This window comes from Thunnus maccoyii, chromosome 9 (genome assembly GCF_910596095.1).
Source record: "Thunnus maccoyii chromosome 9, fThuMac1.1, whole genome shotgun sequence".
Lineage (NCBI taxonomy): Eukaryota > Metazoa > Chordata > Actinopteri > Scombriformes > Scombridae > Thunnus > Thunnus maccoyii.
This window is the reverse complement of record NC_056541.1, coordinates 34,403,486-34,419,390: the sequence shown is the minus strand read 5'-3', so window position 1 is coordinate 34,419,390 and position 15,905 is coordinate 34,403,486. Positions and strand designations below refer to the sequence as shown.

General features: G+C 40.5%; 1 protein-coding gene across 3 annotated transcripts in view; it reads right to left on the bottom strand.

Moving 5' to 3' along the window:
* zmat4a (zinc finger, matrin-type 4a) overlaps nucleotides 1-15,463 on the bottom strand; it is a 128,406-nt gene extending 112,943 nt beyond the window's left edge. For all 3 annotated transcript variants that reach the window (XR_006098220.1, XM_042422166.1, XM_042422167.1), the window contains exon 1: nucleotides 15,322-15,463. Coding sequence is in view for 2 of the 3 variants with exons in the window: in XM_042422166.1 (XP_042278100.1) it covers nucleotides 15,322-15,408 (87 nt within the window). In the remaining variant the exon portion in view is untranslated. The remainder of the gene's footprint in view (nucleotides 1-15,321) is intronic.
* Nucleotides 15,464-15,905: the final 442 nt, after the last annotated feature.

Here is a 15,905-nt window from a genome sequence, read left to right as displayed (position 1 = left end):
GTGTGTCTTTGGGAGACTCTCCTTCATCTTGACTGTGTCTGAATGAAAGGCCAAGTGTCTTTCAACACCAACTAACAAAGTTCAAAGATAACTAGATTCTGCACAAGCCCAGATCAGGTCCAAAACCAAAAGCACAGTCATGTTGTTTGCTTTTGCCAGACAGTGTGTGGATTAACAGATGGACATACTAGTAGCTGTGTTAGTTGGGCTCAGCAGTGCTTTGTGCTCTATATTTATGTTAGCGTGCTGACATGTTAAAGAGCATCTCAACATCAGGCTGAAAAGTGTTTCATTTCCCTCTCTGGTTGGAAGTTTCACCTCACCTCTCCTCTGCTTTAAACCCTGACTACCAATCATTCTGCTTGTTAACTTTCAGTCCTTGGAAAATAAAGGGCACAAACTAAAAATGTTTTATTCCATCTCGATCGGCTTTAAGCTGCTGTTTTTGCATCAATGTGCAATCACATCAAGTGCAATACCATAATATATCAAGTGTAATACAACCTGCAGGGTACTGTGCATACCCAGGATTATAGTCTGTTTTTATTGCCATTTATATTTTATCTATAATTCTTCTCTATTCTCTTTTCTTTTCTTCTACCTCTGCACTTTTCCTTCACCTATTGCTCTTTCCTTTCTACCTTATGTTTACTATGGTATGACTGTAGATGCTGGTGACGTCTCATGACAATAAAAACCTTGAACCTTGATAAGGTGTGGTTAAAAGTGTGCTTTGCTGCACCTGTAATCACATCCAACGGTGATGTCACAAGAGTCCCTGAGAACAAAGTAAAACACTTTAAGCTGGTAACGTTTACCATCTTGACATTTTCTAAAATTATCACTGAACACAAGCTACAAATGAGGCAGATGTGAATGTCAGTAGTTTTGCTGGTATTTTGAATGAAAGTGTTCAACAAATTAGAATTTTTGACCTGATGATGGCGCTGGATGCAAAGTTATTACAGTTCGTCCTGAGGGGAACATGACATTAGGATAAATTATCTGGAGACCATGAATGTCTGTATTTTCCATCTAGTTGTTGAGATAATTCACAGAAAACCAAATATGTCAACCTGCTCATGGCGCTACAAAGCGGTCAGGGGATCACCAAAGCCAGTCGGGTTCATCCTCTGGGCACCATGAATATCTGTACCTCCAACAGTTGTCAAGATATTTAAGTCTGGACCAAAGTGGTGGACCAGCCAACTGCATGGCTCTAAGGATGGCAATGAATGATATAATTCATTATTCTTGTCCTGGCGGTTACGTCTGTCTGCCTAATACCACTGAATCTTCTCCTACACTGAGCAATGATCTCATTTAACCGGAGTAATATGAGCTACAACAACAACTAAATGTGCCATCTCCTCCTCAGCTCATTTAATTTAGAACGCTACTGTATTCACTGGAGGTGATTCTCCACCTCCCACACAGACACCTCAGAGGTATCTCGTGAGAAGCTGTTGAGGCAGATCATCCCCAGACTCTTCTTTCCATCATTAGACTGTTGGAGAGCTGCAGCACAGAGCACAGAAAGAAATGTTTTTAAAGGTCATGACTGACACCAGCCCTGAATACTGTTTCCAACTATACTGTAGATGCTCTGTGCACATCTGGCCACATAGTCCCCAAACACTGGCTGCCACATCTGCTGACCCCAGAAAACACAACATTACCAGGATTATCTACAAAAATGTAATGATAATAACTCACCTCTGCAGCTGCACGTTAGGTAAAAGTACTTATTAAGTTACACATTGGCTACAGTTCTACATCAAGTCCAAACACCTGTCATTGCACCACCATGAAGAAGAAGAAAAGCAAAATCCTAATGTCAGTTTCGAACTGAGACAGGAGCACTGCAAAACTCCAATTAATACTCAAATGCATGAACATGACTGAGTAACGAATACACAAAGAAAAAGTGTCCAAATAACACAAAAACAAAGCTTGTAGGGACGACTGATTGTTAATGTTCCACTGATGTCCAGTCATCCTAAAACACTCCAGAAGCACAGTCTGCCGTGGTCATTACTGAATTTAGGAGATAGAGGACCTTGTATAATTCATGACAAAGAGACTTTAATTTAAGCCGTATTAAACAAGTCTATAAATTATACAGCACCTCAGACAGAGCTTTTAATCTGCAAGTCCTGGAAGCCAATGAGTGTCCTTCAGGTATTTGAAAAAGCAATCAGGTTTTAATAGAACAATAATGTTAATTAATACTAAAATAAATTATTAATAAGCTCAACAACAACAGGCACAGATGGCTACATTATATAAACTGTGATATCGACTATTTCAATGACGCATACATTGTTGATACAAAATCATTCCTGGCATTATATTTTTTTAGATTTTACCCTGGAAAGTTATTGACACAGATTAGCTATAATGCATTGTGGAATGAAAAATGTCCATATCAGAGTTTGGAAAAAGTGTCCTTGGGTACACTTTCTGTAGACAGACTTCTCCGGGTGGTTGGCTGCCAGCTGGATGGATTCCTATTCACTGAGCACTGCACAGTCATTCAATGACAGGAAATCAGTCTCCAAAATGATAAAAGGGCCTGACAACCAGTTTCTCAACCTATACTGCAAAAGTGAAAAAGAATTTTGAGGGAACAGGCTTAATAATTTTTTAGGTTTTGCATTGGGATTTTACATTCTACATTATATCCACATAAAGTGTTTTGATTCCCAGTTATAGAATATATATATAGAGAGCATAAATTCCTCTTGAGCTCCACCATCCACCTTTGCTGTATTTCTATCAGGCTTCTTTAAATGACGTAATGCCCTGAAAGATGAAAATAAATGAAGCAGACTGCTGTAATGAATGTCCCTCAATTCTCAGAATAAAATAATAAAGTGTAGACCTGTTTAATAATGATCACTACACATGGACGACTGGTAACTCATAAATTAGAAGTTACTCATTCATTCTATATGCAGTATTACAAGCAGTAAAACTGGCAATTAATCATGAACTGCTCCACACATTAAGAGAATCAGCTTGGGAGAGAAGTGCTGTGAAGCTGTGGCTTTGAGTTACTGTCATAAAGAACTGCTGAAGTGCTCAATGCAGTAAAAGTAATGATGAGGTCCTGTTTTTAAAAAAAGGCTCATAGTCGGCATATTTCTCAAGACACTTGAAACGCTGACAATAACGAGTTCCAGGAAGTATGAGCGAGTATGAGTTTATGGAGGTAGTCAAGACTGTACCTGACGTAACATTTTACTGATGTGGGACTGTCATACAGTCATTTGGATATTGGTAATCATGGGAATTATTGGTTATAAAGCATTTTTCAGGCAGCACTTCATAGGGGAGAGCTGGTATGACTGTAACACTTTTCAGATAAATGTCATGTTATGTTACAGACAGAAAGTACATGTGTGGTCTATCAATACCAGGTGCTACTTTGTACAAATGTGGAACGACTTCAGTATAATTTGACTTTGAACAAGAGTTGCACATTATTACTTTCAACCTCATCAATAACAATGTCCTCGTTCATATGTAATTGCAAATATATTATGTCCTTTATCTTAATAAGACATTATTACATTTCATTTTCAATTCATAGTATAACTTTTAAAGATAATTTAACAGAATAACAGTGTAAAAATAACACTTTAATTTGCTGTATTATTAAAATGAATTCTCACAGTTGTGACAGATATAGTGCTCTGCGCCCTCAGTGCCTCGTGGGACCAGTGCAGAGACTCTGCACCCACAAATGTCTCATCACACACAGACATCCTGAGAAACCGCAGGTGCAGTGGTCTGCTCAGAGCAGAGCCTGCTGTAACACACTCAGAGTGACCACATTAGCAGCGGGACAAAAGAAACAGCTGTTACTATCAACCCGACAATGTCTCCTGACAGTTCAACCTGACTTACTGAAAAACTGTGTTTAAGTACTGAATAATCTGTCAAATGATCATAAACACAACTTGTCATTCAAAAAACTTTACTGCTTGTGTGAATTTACTTATCATGGTTGAAAATAGCTTTTCAGGTAGTATAACATATCCACGTGATGTGTTGAGGTTCTGGTGAGTCTGTGTTGTGTGTTGTGTGTTGCTGATGCAGTTAAACATATCAACCTTATATGGGTTGTTACTTTCATCATGTGTTACTTTCGTGCCGGCTTATTTCAGTGTACATTTCTAAAATCAATACATCATCCAGGTTTGAGTGCTGATGTGTCGCAAATTAAAGTAACAACATTTGGAATTTGCACAGCCAGTGATTAAGTTGTCAGAGGTTATGGTCCTCATGGTCTACTATATATTCATATCCACCATATTGCTATGTAAGTCCTCTCCACACCACCTTAATTTTTCTCATTTTGCCTGACTTTGCAAGTGAAACAGATGAGTTTTAAATGCTCAGCGCAGCAGAAAGAATCAATCACTGATATGGTACAATGGCCAGAATAGTGCTTTTTAAATGAATGGTAGTTATCTTTGCTGACCTGTTGCTGACAGTGAATGATGATAAGGAATAAAGTGAGCTTGTCGGTCATGAATTTTGGAGGTTCTCCAGTGCAGCTCTCTGGGGAAAGACAGTATAAAACCTAACATAGGCAAGAGTCCTCAGGCTGAAAAAGATGCCATCTGAGAGTCACAAACTGTAGCGCTGAGAGACAATCACTCAATCCATCCTTCAGTCCTGAGTGGAAGATGATGCTGCCCTCTTAGGAAGGTCTACACTGAAATCCTCTTAGTCACAACACCAATGGTAACAAGATGAATTTAAGCAATTATAGAGTCTACAAACGTAGGCACTTTAAGCCCAAGTAGGTAGTAACATCCTTGTGTTTGTATTGCTTCCTGCACACCTTGAGTAAGATGTAAATCTGTAAGACAGAAAAACATTCACAGTTGTGTTTCTGTCACAAATGAGCTATGAAATCCGTGTCGATTAAATATCAAAAGACTGAGCATGAGATTGTCATTGTTTCTACTGAGGCTGAGGTCAGCTGTAATGACAGAAACTGTCAGCTAAAGGTGAATGACAAGAACAAGAAAGAGTCTCCTTTTCATTCATGTGAAACCATTTTGTGGCCCTGTAAACAAATAAAAACATTACGTACATGATCATACCTCACACTGAATACATCTATCTACTAAAGGAGGGAATCTCTGTCTGTCTCTCTGTCTTTTGGTGCAATTTGGACACGCAACATGTTTAATATTAATCTTTGAATAAACAAGCGAACAGCGAGCTCCATGTCTGAGTTTAGTGGGGACTCATCGATATAAACACTGTCACATCACAGCCGGGCAGGACAAAGGCTGCATCCCACTCAATTAAACTGCCTGAGAGAGACAAACAAGCACACACACGAGAAAAAACAGAGACAGAGAAAGTAAAACTAGCCAATAGGAGTGCAGACAGAATAAACCAATGGAAGGCCATAAACATCATCAACATCAGTTTAGTCTCACTGGTGAAGTTCTGTCTGGATTAAAACCATTTAATTTATTAAATCCTTATTGTTTTAATTGATACATTCGTTAATTGATACACATATAGAAGAAGCAATCAGCCTGTTCCGAACAGGCATGTTTTGAAAGGAAGCCAATAAATATCTGCTTACATCAACATCACCATCTAAAGTTGATTAACATTTGTTAGAACTAAAAGGCCAATATTGGTTGCATATATTAGCCTTAACTTAAGTACAGCTATCGTTTTAAGTCTTGTGCACTGGACCAGCATTCATTTCATCAACGAAAACTATGATAAAAAGTATTTGTTGACATTTTTCACGACTAAAACACATTTTTTGTCAACCAATAAAACAATCACGTGAAAGACTGACTAAATCCTGATGTTTTAATGCAAAGTCTTCCGTCTGTATGTATCTACATATTTATCACATCATACATTTAGTAAAACAGTTTCCTCTGTTGTTCTCTTGCACGACTGTTAATTAGAAGCATCTTCAGTAAAGTTATCTGATGTTTGCGGTTCTTGAAAGGAACAGATTTATGGAAGAAATTCATCTACAACCCACTGAAAATTAGACAAGAAGTGGCAACAAAACAGCATGACAAACTGGGAAGATATGCAGGAAGCACGCTGACATTTCTAACATAACATTACTAAGTGCTGGATGTAATGTTAATGTTACTTTCAATTGGCTGGCTTTCCTGTTGCTATCAGAAGGAATGAGTAAGATGCAACCATCTAAATGATGGTCACTAAAGAAATATCACGATGTTATCCAACGTTTTAGCCTCTCCTCTCAAGCTAAAGCCAGGCAGTGAATGGTATTTTAGTGAGCAGGGGGAGCTGTGGTTGTGTTTGGTGAACAGAGACAACAGAGTGAAAAGGCTTCTGTTCAAACAGCCAGAGTTTGGAAATGGCAGCAGGATTTACTGAGGAGAGTCACTTGTATTATTGTGTATTACTGCAGAGCAAAGTGACATGGCCCCTATGTGTGTGAACAAGTAAACAGCACGTTTTCTACTAACCTCACAATAGACCATAACTACACCTGTTACTATGGTAAATGTGCACAACAAAAGATTGTAAAAGCTGTAGCCTCAAAATGCTTAGAAGACATAAATAAGTAGACTAAAATGACAAAAATAAAACAACAAAAATATGACTAAAGCTAATATACAGTTTTGTCAAAGGACTAAGATGCCAAAGTGAACACTACATGGCATCACATGCCATCGCAAGGCACCTAACTCATCCACTATCCAAGTTTATCCACCAACTTAATCATCTTCATCATCATACTCCTCATCAGCATCTCTGTCATCATCATCCAATCTCTCACTGCAAAGTGTGTGTGTGTCAGTAATCACTGCTCTAGCCATTCTCTGAATGTTGATTACCCTGCCGCTTGATTGCAACAGACCTCATTCTCAGTCTCAGTAGAGGTCCCATGTTCAGCCTAATTGAATGTCTCGTTAGCCGGTGCAGTGCCGGGGTGGTCCGCTGCTTAGTAACACACAACCCAAAAGGACAGAGCTCCGAGGCTCAGCTACAACTAATGTGTCTGTCAAAAAGGCCACTAACGTCCTGTGACATACAGGTGCTATCCCTTTAAGGACTGGGAGCCACCCACAGATCAACTGGGCTCTCATCTCCTGTTTTAAGCTCCCACTAAATTCTGTTTTGTGGCTTGTTTACTCTGAGACTCACCAGACAGGCGAGGGAATTGGCCATTTTTTTAATTCATGCTCATGGTTTACTGACAAATGACCTCTTTTGGTCATGAGGAAGAAGCCGACTGATAAATTGGCACGGGCTGACATAGCGATCAATTTTAGCTCATCCCAGGAATATCAATCTTGACGTGTACTGGATGCAGTATTTTTTTTCCTAGGATGGCGAAGTCAAGTTTTGCAAAGAACCGTCCCTACTCTGCCTCTGATTGGCTCTGACCATGATCTTCTTACCCTAACCCTAACCATCTCATCCCCCAGGCCTAAACCTAACCAACCTAATCAACCTAACCAATGAAGGAAATAAGTACTAACCAATCAGAGGCAGAGTAGGGCAAAGAGTGTCGCCATCCTAGAGAGAGAGAAAAGCTAAAGAAATGTTTGGGGTAATTTAGAAACACTATCACCATTCCATAGTTTGTCCACCAGAGAGCAATTCACCTGTAAAATATCCCGTTCATAAACACCTTGGTCATAATTCTTTAAAAAAAGAATGTAAAATGTTTCTGTTATGCATGTACAATTGTTCACATTAACAAAGTAGTTTTAGGGTGTTTTCAAGCCTGCATTGTTTATTCCAGTTGAATCAGACTCTGGATTTTCATCCTTTGTACAGTTTGTTTGGGCAGAACAACCTAAGACCACTTCCTGTTTGTTTGCGGTGGTAATGTAATCCAACCTCTGACCCCACTACTAGGCGTATTCTGCAAGTTTGAGCTAAACGGCTTCCACAGTCAGGTGCCTTTCGGGATGCAGAGGAGCGAAATCAACAGTTCAAGGTATTATGGTATACAGGGTAGTTAGATGTTCCTCTCTCTATTAAACTGATGCAGAGATGCTGTATTGAGGTGATATATTGTAGTGCACAACATTCGCCACCAGAGGTCAGTCTCTACTGGTGGAACAGGCAGCTAAGCTGACAAATATGGCGACTGTGGCTGGTGTGGATAACGTTACGGGACTAGTGTTTACGAGTATTTTGAGTTTAGTCCCGATGACAAAGGTAAAGGTTGCTGAGATTGTCACTAAAATGAGAATAGCTGGTCCTTAGTTGAAGTTGCCGCTAACTTCGGGGCTAACCCCCTGCACTTCAGCTGGGTGGCAAGCAAGACACAGGAACTTGAAGAGTTGTAGCCTAAACTGTGCACACGTTGCACTACTATGTTACAGCTATACCGCTAACTTCATACTCTCTGCTCCAGTCGACAGCCTAACCATCACACACGCTCACAGAACTTATACACTGAGCTAATCCTTAAAGGAGCTACGCTACTTGTATAACATATTTTAGTTAAAAAATATCTTAAAAATACAATTAAAAATGTCCTGATGCTTAAGCCAAGGCAGAATATACTGGCGGAAACCCGTCTACGCTACAATGACTTCTATCACCAGCAGCTTGGCTTTTATGTTTGTTGTTTTTATGTTTACACAAATACCATCATATACCGTATATTTCCAGCATTGGGAGAAGAGAACGACATGTTCTCCACTTTGACCAGTGTCAGGTTGTCACCGCCACCGCGTAGGACAAGGGAGCAGTGGATTTTTTGTAAAATTTGACAGTTGCTGGATCAGAGCCACTTCTTCTGTTTTGATGTTTGGCCACGTAGTCATGGCTCAGCTCTACTGTATGTGTTGGTAAACCAGCGTCCCATATCCCGTCTAAACTGTCAGCTATATTAATCCTTTTATCACCGAAAGACAAAACTCTGTTTCTTCATCGCCTCAGAAGTGTGGCGCTCCTGTTGCCGCCATTGTTCGTGTTTCTGTTTCGTCACTTGGCTGAAGCTGCGCCTGTGCAGGTAGTCAGCGGCGGTCAGGAAGCGGGATAAGATGTATATCAGAGTACTCAAGCTAGGGTATCTTTTCCAGGGCTTTTCCAGGTTTCTGAAATCAGGATATGATATTTACACGCATAAACACAAAAACGGGATACTTGAAAACTCCATCGTAACCAGGATACTCAAGTCCATGGAAACACACTCAGTTACAGGCCATCATAGCTCAGGGAGTGGAGGGATGGTCAACGGTTGGTTCCAGTCGACGTTTAGCTCACTAAATGTCACTTACTGTCCTTTTACAGTTCAGTGTTAGCTTGGCTTGAATAAATCCAGCTAAGAAAAAGAAACCGAATCTTACATAGAATACACATGTAGATACATCACTGTAGGCCATTCAGTTAGTAAGGAACTGCTGCTAATATATGAAAGAGAGCAGCTGTCTGGCCTTTCTGTGCTCACTATGACCTGTGAGGTCCATGAAAACTGTTACCTCCATCATAATCAGCATTTTGTCCAGCTGGTGCTCCGGGGACAGCGACAGACTCAAACATTGCTCCCAGGGAAACAAATTAGCCAGACTGGGTGAGTGAGAATGAGGCAGAGACTGTACTTCCCATCCCAGAGCCCTGTGCACTGATCTGCCTCCCATTCTCTCTCTATCATTCTGCCACTTTAGCTTTGGGGAGGCGAAGGCAAGCCAAATTGTAATGCCATGCCTGGAGGTCAAAACAATGAGCAGTTACTTTGTGTTTGCTGCTAAGTGGCCTATTCCCATGCAGTGTGACCTAAGCGCTGTCCACAGATCTGCTGAGTGAAAACATTAGCACGCGCACTGGGCAGACTGCCTACACTTCAGTAATATAATCAGCTTGGTGTTCAGCCAGTGCAGACATTTAGGGCAAATGTTGAGTCGGTGCGACAATAAAATTGTGACACTGGTCAGCCTAATGACATTAATTCTTTCCGGTGTGGGCACAACATGAAGCTGGAGAATTCAAACTCAAATCATCGGCTGTCCAGGAAAAGCTACAGCCTGAATATCACAGCTCTAACCTGTTGCAACAGACTGTAGATTCAGTAGCGCTCAGATTACACCCTGTACAGCTTTCTACTGCTAAGTTCTTTTTCTGATGAAAGGCTCACAAATCTTGCTCTCAAAGCACTTAACTATAAGGTGAAGTGTGCAGATCCATTTACTGACTCCATCTAAGATTTAAAAGACTCTCTTGCTGCAGCAACAGCCATCAGGGAATACAAAATAATATATTTTCTCCTGAACATGTAGATTAAATGCAACCAGTTAGCTGCTCAATTACTTTATAACATTATATGAATGTGAAATCATTATTTAAAGGTCATTAAGTAATATATGACTTATCAACCTGTAACGGTGACCGAAAAGGAACTGAGGAGACTTTTGCTCTCACACACAGCCTGTGAAAACTGTTGTGTAACATCTAGATCTGCCCCCCGATAGTCGACCGTTCGTTAGTCGATCAAGTTTTTATTGGTCGCAGGAAAAACAACAACAACCTCAAACTCCGTTCGGGAGGTGCGACTTGTCGTTAACAAGACTAAGTCAAAACCTAGTATGGCTGGACCATGTATGAAATCCTAGAGGGCTTTTAATTTGAAACGACGGACACAGGAAGTGGACATACGTGGCGACACGCGGCCGAGGTCAGACATTTGTGTTTATAGGGCTGGTCCCTGCAGTCCAGGAAAACGTTATTAGAATAGGTGTGGGATCATTTCCAGCGTGTAAAGGACGACCCCAAAAAAGGTGACATGCAAACTCTGCATGCAGAGACTCGCCTCTCACTCGTCAACCTTAAACTCAACTTATCATCTCAAACATGTAAGTAGCCTAATTTTAGCCATCTAGCCTCCTTGCTGGTTGTTCCGACACATTCAGAATCATTACCACTTTTGCCGTTAGCATTGTCATTAACAGGCTTCGTGCGAGCTCATTATTACATTTTGTATTTGTCTGTAATGCAGCACAGTGTCAACAATGCTGCCTATAACATTCTCTCTCAGCCTTGGAACTCAAAGCATTTTCTGATGCCCCAAAAAATATATATTTAAATAATATTTTAATATTGCAAACATGCAACATGATAGTTGACTAATAGCTTTACTACAAGTCAACTAGGACAATCTTTGGTCCAGGTGAGCCCTGGTGATATCCTCCTAATATCCTACCAAGGAGATTTCGGTCATTTGGGTTTGGAGATGACAAACTGGAGGGGTTTAGTTTAAAGTCCACTCAAAAATGTGTTTTGCTTATTGTTCCTTCACTTGGATGTTTGAGCTTCACTGTGCAGAGTTTGCTTTCACATTCATCTGCTGAAGGAGGAAAGTTTCAAGTTCTATGATCATGATTTGTGACATGACGACTAGGCTGGAGCCAGTCGTTGTCCAGTATGCAACCTGCACAAACACTGAGAATAGACTTTCTGGTGAAGAATGAGACGTCTTTTTTCAGTAGATACACTTTTGAAATGGATGTTGTTGATGTTTGTCTGGATTTCTAGCTAGGTAATTGTACTTTTTTGAAGAAAAATGATATCAAACACAAATTATAATTCAAAGCAGAGTCATTTTGTCTTGAAAACATGTCTGGAGGGGGTCTTTAAAAGATGTGGGTGTTCACAAGGCAGGGAGGGTCTAATGACAGATGCTGTTGAGTTGGATCATGGGAAGTGTAGGATCCAGGATATCTCAGCCTCTACTGCTACTGATCCAAATCTTTGTCTCTTGTCATCAGTTCTGATGCTCTTCCCACATTTAAAAGGTGTATACTTCACTGCACTGACTAAGAATCGGTCACATCTGGCTGATACTGGACCTGCTTGATAAGGTCAGTATCGGTACTGATAACAGACCCACTTATCAGAACAGTGCATCATTACTCGGTGCTAAAAGTCTGAATCCAAACGTCTGGACTTCCCTGCACTTGCAGACTCAGACACTTCACACAGTCACATCCCTGGGGAGTCTGTGAGTATCTACAACTGTCATGATGAAGTCAGCAAGAGGTATGAAGACTTCACCAGACTGTGCTCAGATGATTAATGACCAACCAGTCATACCAACATGAATATTGAACAACCTCTGTTGTCTCTGCTATTGTTGATATTTGCAATATTTATCTTTAAAACACATCATCTGCAGAGTTGGACGAGCAACGGTAGGTTTTTCATCCAGCTGGACAAAACTGAGTAAAACCTCATGTAACATGGAGAGTCTCTATCTCATGTGGTGCATTTCATGCCCGCCTGGCCCGGCGCCCTCACAGACTTGGCATGATCACCATGAACTCTTCAGACACATTACAGTATGTTTGATCGATGGCTGCGAGGGCTCAGTCTGCAGGCCCAGAGGGTGGTCTTATGGATTTGCAAGTTATCTCTGCATCTGCTGCATCGATTCTGACAATTTAAAAAAATATCTGTCTCTCTCAAGCCCCCCCCCACTCAGTGCTGTCAGTCACTGTTAATAAGCGTCACTTTTGCACAAATTGTTAGATATTTCTTTGGAAACACAAGTTAGTTTTTAATAAGATAAAGTTCTGCAGATCAAAGGCCAATCTGGACCCTTTTGGGTTTATTTAGCGTTCTGGAAGCTGGAAGAAGAGATTCATCGCCTTTGATAAAGAACACATGTCCGTCTGTGATGCCTTCTTCAAAACCACTTCGACAAAATAAATATTTTCAGCTCTGATTATTGGAGCTCTTTGTTACTTGTGCTATTTATAAAAATCCCGTGACCCATCTCAGTTGACCTTCTATGAAAGTATAATGGAGATAGAATTGAAAACAACGGCGGGAAAAGCAGCAAAGGAACAGAGCAATTTTAACTTTACAAAAGCAAACAATTACTGATGACATCGAAGCGCGGAGCTTCAAAGTCTTTTATTTATAGGCATCACAAATTACAGACAGCAGACGGGGCAATGAAAGTGTTTCTTCCCCACTTCAATTTTCTCAGAAATAGAAAAGATGACTGGAGGGCCTGAACAGACGCATCGAATCACTGGAATATTAAAGAAAGGGTCGATGAAGGAGCTTTATTATCTGAGGCTGTTTGTAACGTTTAGCAACCGGGCGCTGCAGAACATTAACGCGCCGTCTTAGACGTGATGGAGACAGGTTTGTGTCACAGAAAAAAATTTCTTGAGGGACTTCGACGGTGCCAAGATGGAGCCATCTTGTGGTTCGCGAGAGGAGATGGCGATAATATCATGCAGCCTCTCAGGGGAAAGTCAACTTTAAATGAGGCAGATGGAGATGGAGCTCGCAGCGCCTGGTTGGTGAAATGCTGCATTATTCTTTCTCTCATCACGCTGGAGGCTGCAGAATAAAATAGATCATCCATATCTGGATCTTAAGTATGTGTTTAACTGGTGCTGTAGGAGAAAAGGAAAGCTCCTGTTTCAAGATGAATTATCTACTGTTTGAATAAAATGACACCTATTCATAAAACAAATGATGGCACTTTACTATGTATCTGCGTGTGATTACACACATTTGGAGCTCATTTCACAGTTCATTAGATGCTCTGAATGAAACAGTAAAATATTGAAATCAATCAGCAATCGTTCTGATAATCAATTAATTGTTCAAGTATTTTTAAGCAACAATGATTCAGTTTTACTGCTTTTCTTTTAGTCTTTTATGAATTATTATTATTATTATGATCTGCAGATCTTTGGGTTTTGAGCCATTAGTTGAACATAACAAACCTGCACATTTTTCACTATTTTTGGACTAAATTATGGATTCACTGAGAAAATAATCTGCAGATTAATCTGAAAATAGTCTTTAGCTGCAGCCCTGTTTTTAAATACCAAACTGTGCGTCCCATAGGATGGAGGAAAAACAAACAGACTGTAGCTGTGCAGGAGGAAAAACTGAACAAAGCAACAAGAATTTTAATGCTGCTTCTAATAAAAAAAAGAAGAAAAAGCCACCTGAGAGACATCAAAGCAAAGACTGTAACAACCCTCCTCTACATTTTTTGTTTTGTTTGCTTTGCTGTGCAAGACGGAAATGGTTGCTTCAATCCTGAAAGGCAAATAAATCACCAGAAAGAAATGACGGAAGAAACCGAATCAACTATTCATTTGACATATTAATATGTTTTAGAGCTTCAGCTGATGAATTGACTAGTCAGCTGATTTATTTTGATGATCAATTAATGGTTTGTCATTTCCTTAAAGCAGAAACGCCATCGACGTGTCCCTGATAGCTTCAGTCGGATATGATAGATGACTGAACATCTTTGGGTTTTTTGCTAACAGTCAGATAAAACAAGCAAATTGAAAAAGTCATTGTGAGCTCTGGGAAATTATATTGAGCATTTTTCACATATTATAGACAAAACCATGAATCAATAAAGATCCTTGCAGTATTGATATGTTTGCCAATAATATTTCCAGAAACAACTTCACTATGAGAGTCATTTCTCCTGTGATGCTGATGGAGCTGTGATTCAGATGACCTCCACTCCACCACAAAAGAAAAATAAAAACAATCTCCTGTCCACGTGTCTCTTCAGACAGTTTGAGAGTTTAAACTGTGTCAGTTGATCTGATGAGGATCAGGTGCTGTAAACTCTTCCTCAGAGGTGAGGAAGGTTCAGCTCTCTCCGCTACATCTCTGCATCTCTGCTTCTAATCCACCTTAAATGTCACCTTGACAGAATCGACAAGCCTGTCCTCAGCCAGCCGGGATGGAGAGGGGGGGGGTGTTGTTGCGGACGTTGTTATTTTGATTAATATTCAATAGTGTTTGTCCACAGTTAGACTGAGGGATGAATCTGGGAACTCTAGAGCAGACTCTAAAATGGAAACTATTGATGAGATTTTATCTCTCGGGTGCGCTGAACATGCTGGATTATTTAAAGTCATATCCTAAAAAAACACATTGAAAGTTTGATATTTTAGTCGGGGGAGGGACTCTGGGGTGTCCTCGGACGCCCCTCAGAGCGCGACCTGTTCATGAGGCGTGAGGTCAACCTCCTCCGGGCTGCTCTGCTTACTTTTTAACCCCCGTGTGAACCGCACCGCACCGCGCCGCGCAGACAGCCACCGCTCCGCTCCATCTCCCGGCGGCACGCAACAAGAATCTCGGTGAGGAAAGGGGGAAAAATCAGCATGCAACACGACAACCACGCTTTCCCCCTGCAGTAACGCATCTCCACAAAGTCACACTACTCTCTGCACACATTCACGGCTCTCATCGTTGACAGTACTGGAAGGGAGAAGGGAGAAATTTAAAAAAAAAAAAAAAAACAACAACACGGGAAGTGGGAAGCATAAATAAATGTACCTGTAACTCCACACTGTAGCCCTGATAGAAGTGTGTCGGGAACACCGCCAGCTGATGTTGCACTTGGAGGGAAACTGTATAATCCATTAACCAGAGGATGCTGAATAGCGACAGACTGAGCGGGAGACGCGTCTACTGTTGGCAGCAGTACTACACTGTAGTACAATCTGCCGCTGCTCTCCGCCCCGCTGCGCTCCTATTGGCCGCACGGCGCTCATCAGCGGCGTCAGGAAGAATATCATCTAGTCTGCACTCAAACCACAAGCAGGGACTGATGATGCACTTAAGTGTAGCCTTTTATAATAATAATAATAATAATAATAATAATAATAATAATAATAATAATAATTAGTCGTAGTAGCAGCAGGACTGTAGCAATTATTTTCTCCCCCTTAGAAAATTCTGACCAAACACCAAAAGGAAAGTGTTTAAATCAATTAATTGTTTGGATTTTTCATAAAATTTATTTCCAAAAATTAAAGTCAAAATGCTGTTTGTGGGTTGTCTATGTTGCCAGTAATAAAATCTTTTGAGAAATACTGTAATCCATTATTTATTTTCTCTTTTGTTGGATTAAAAGTAGT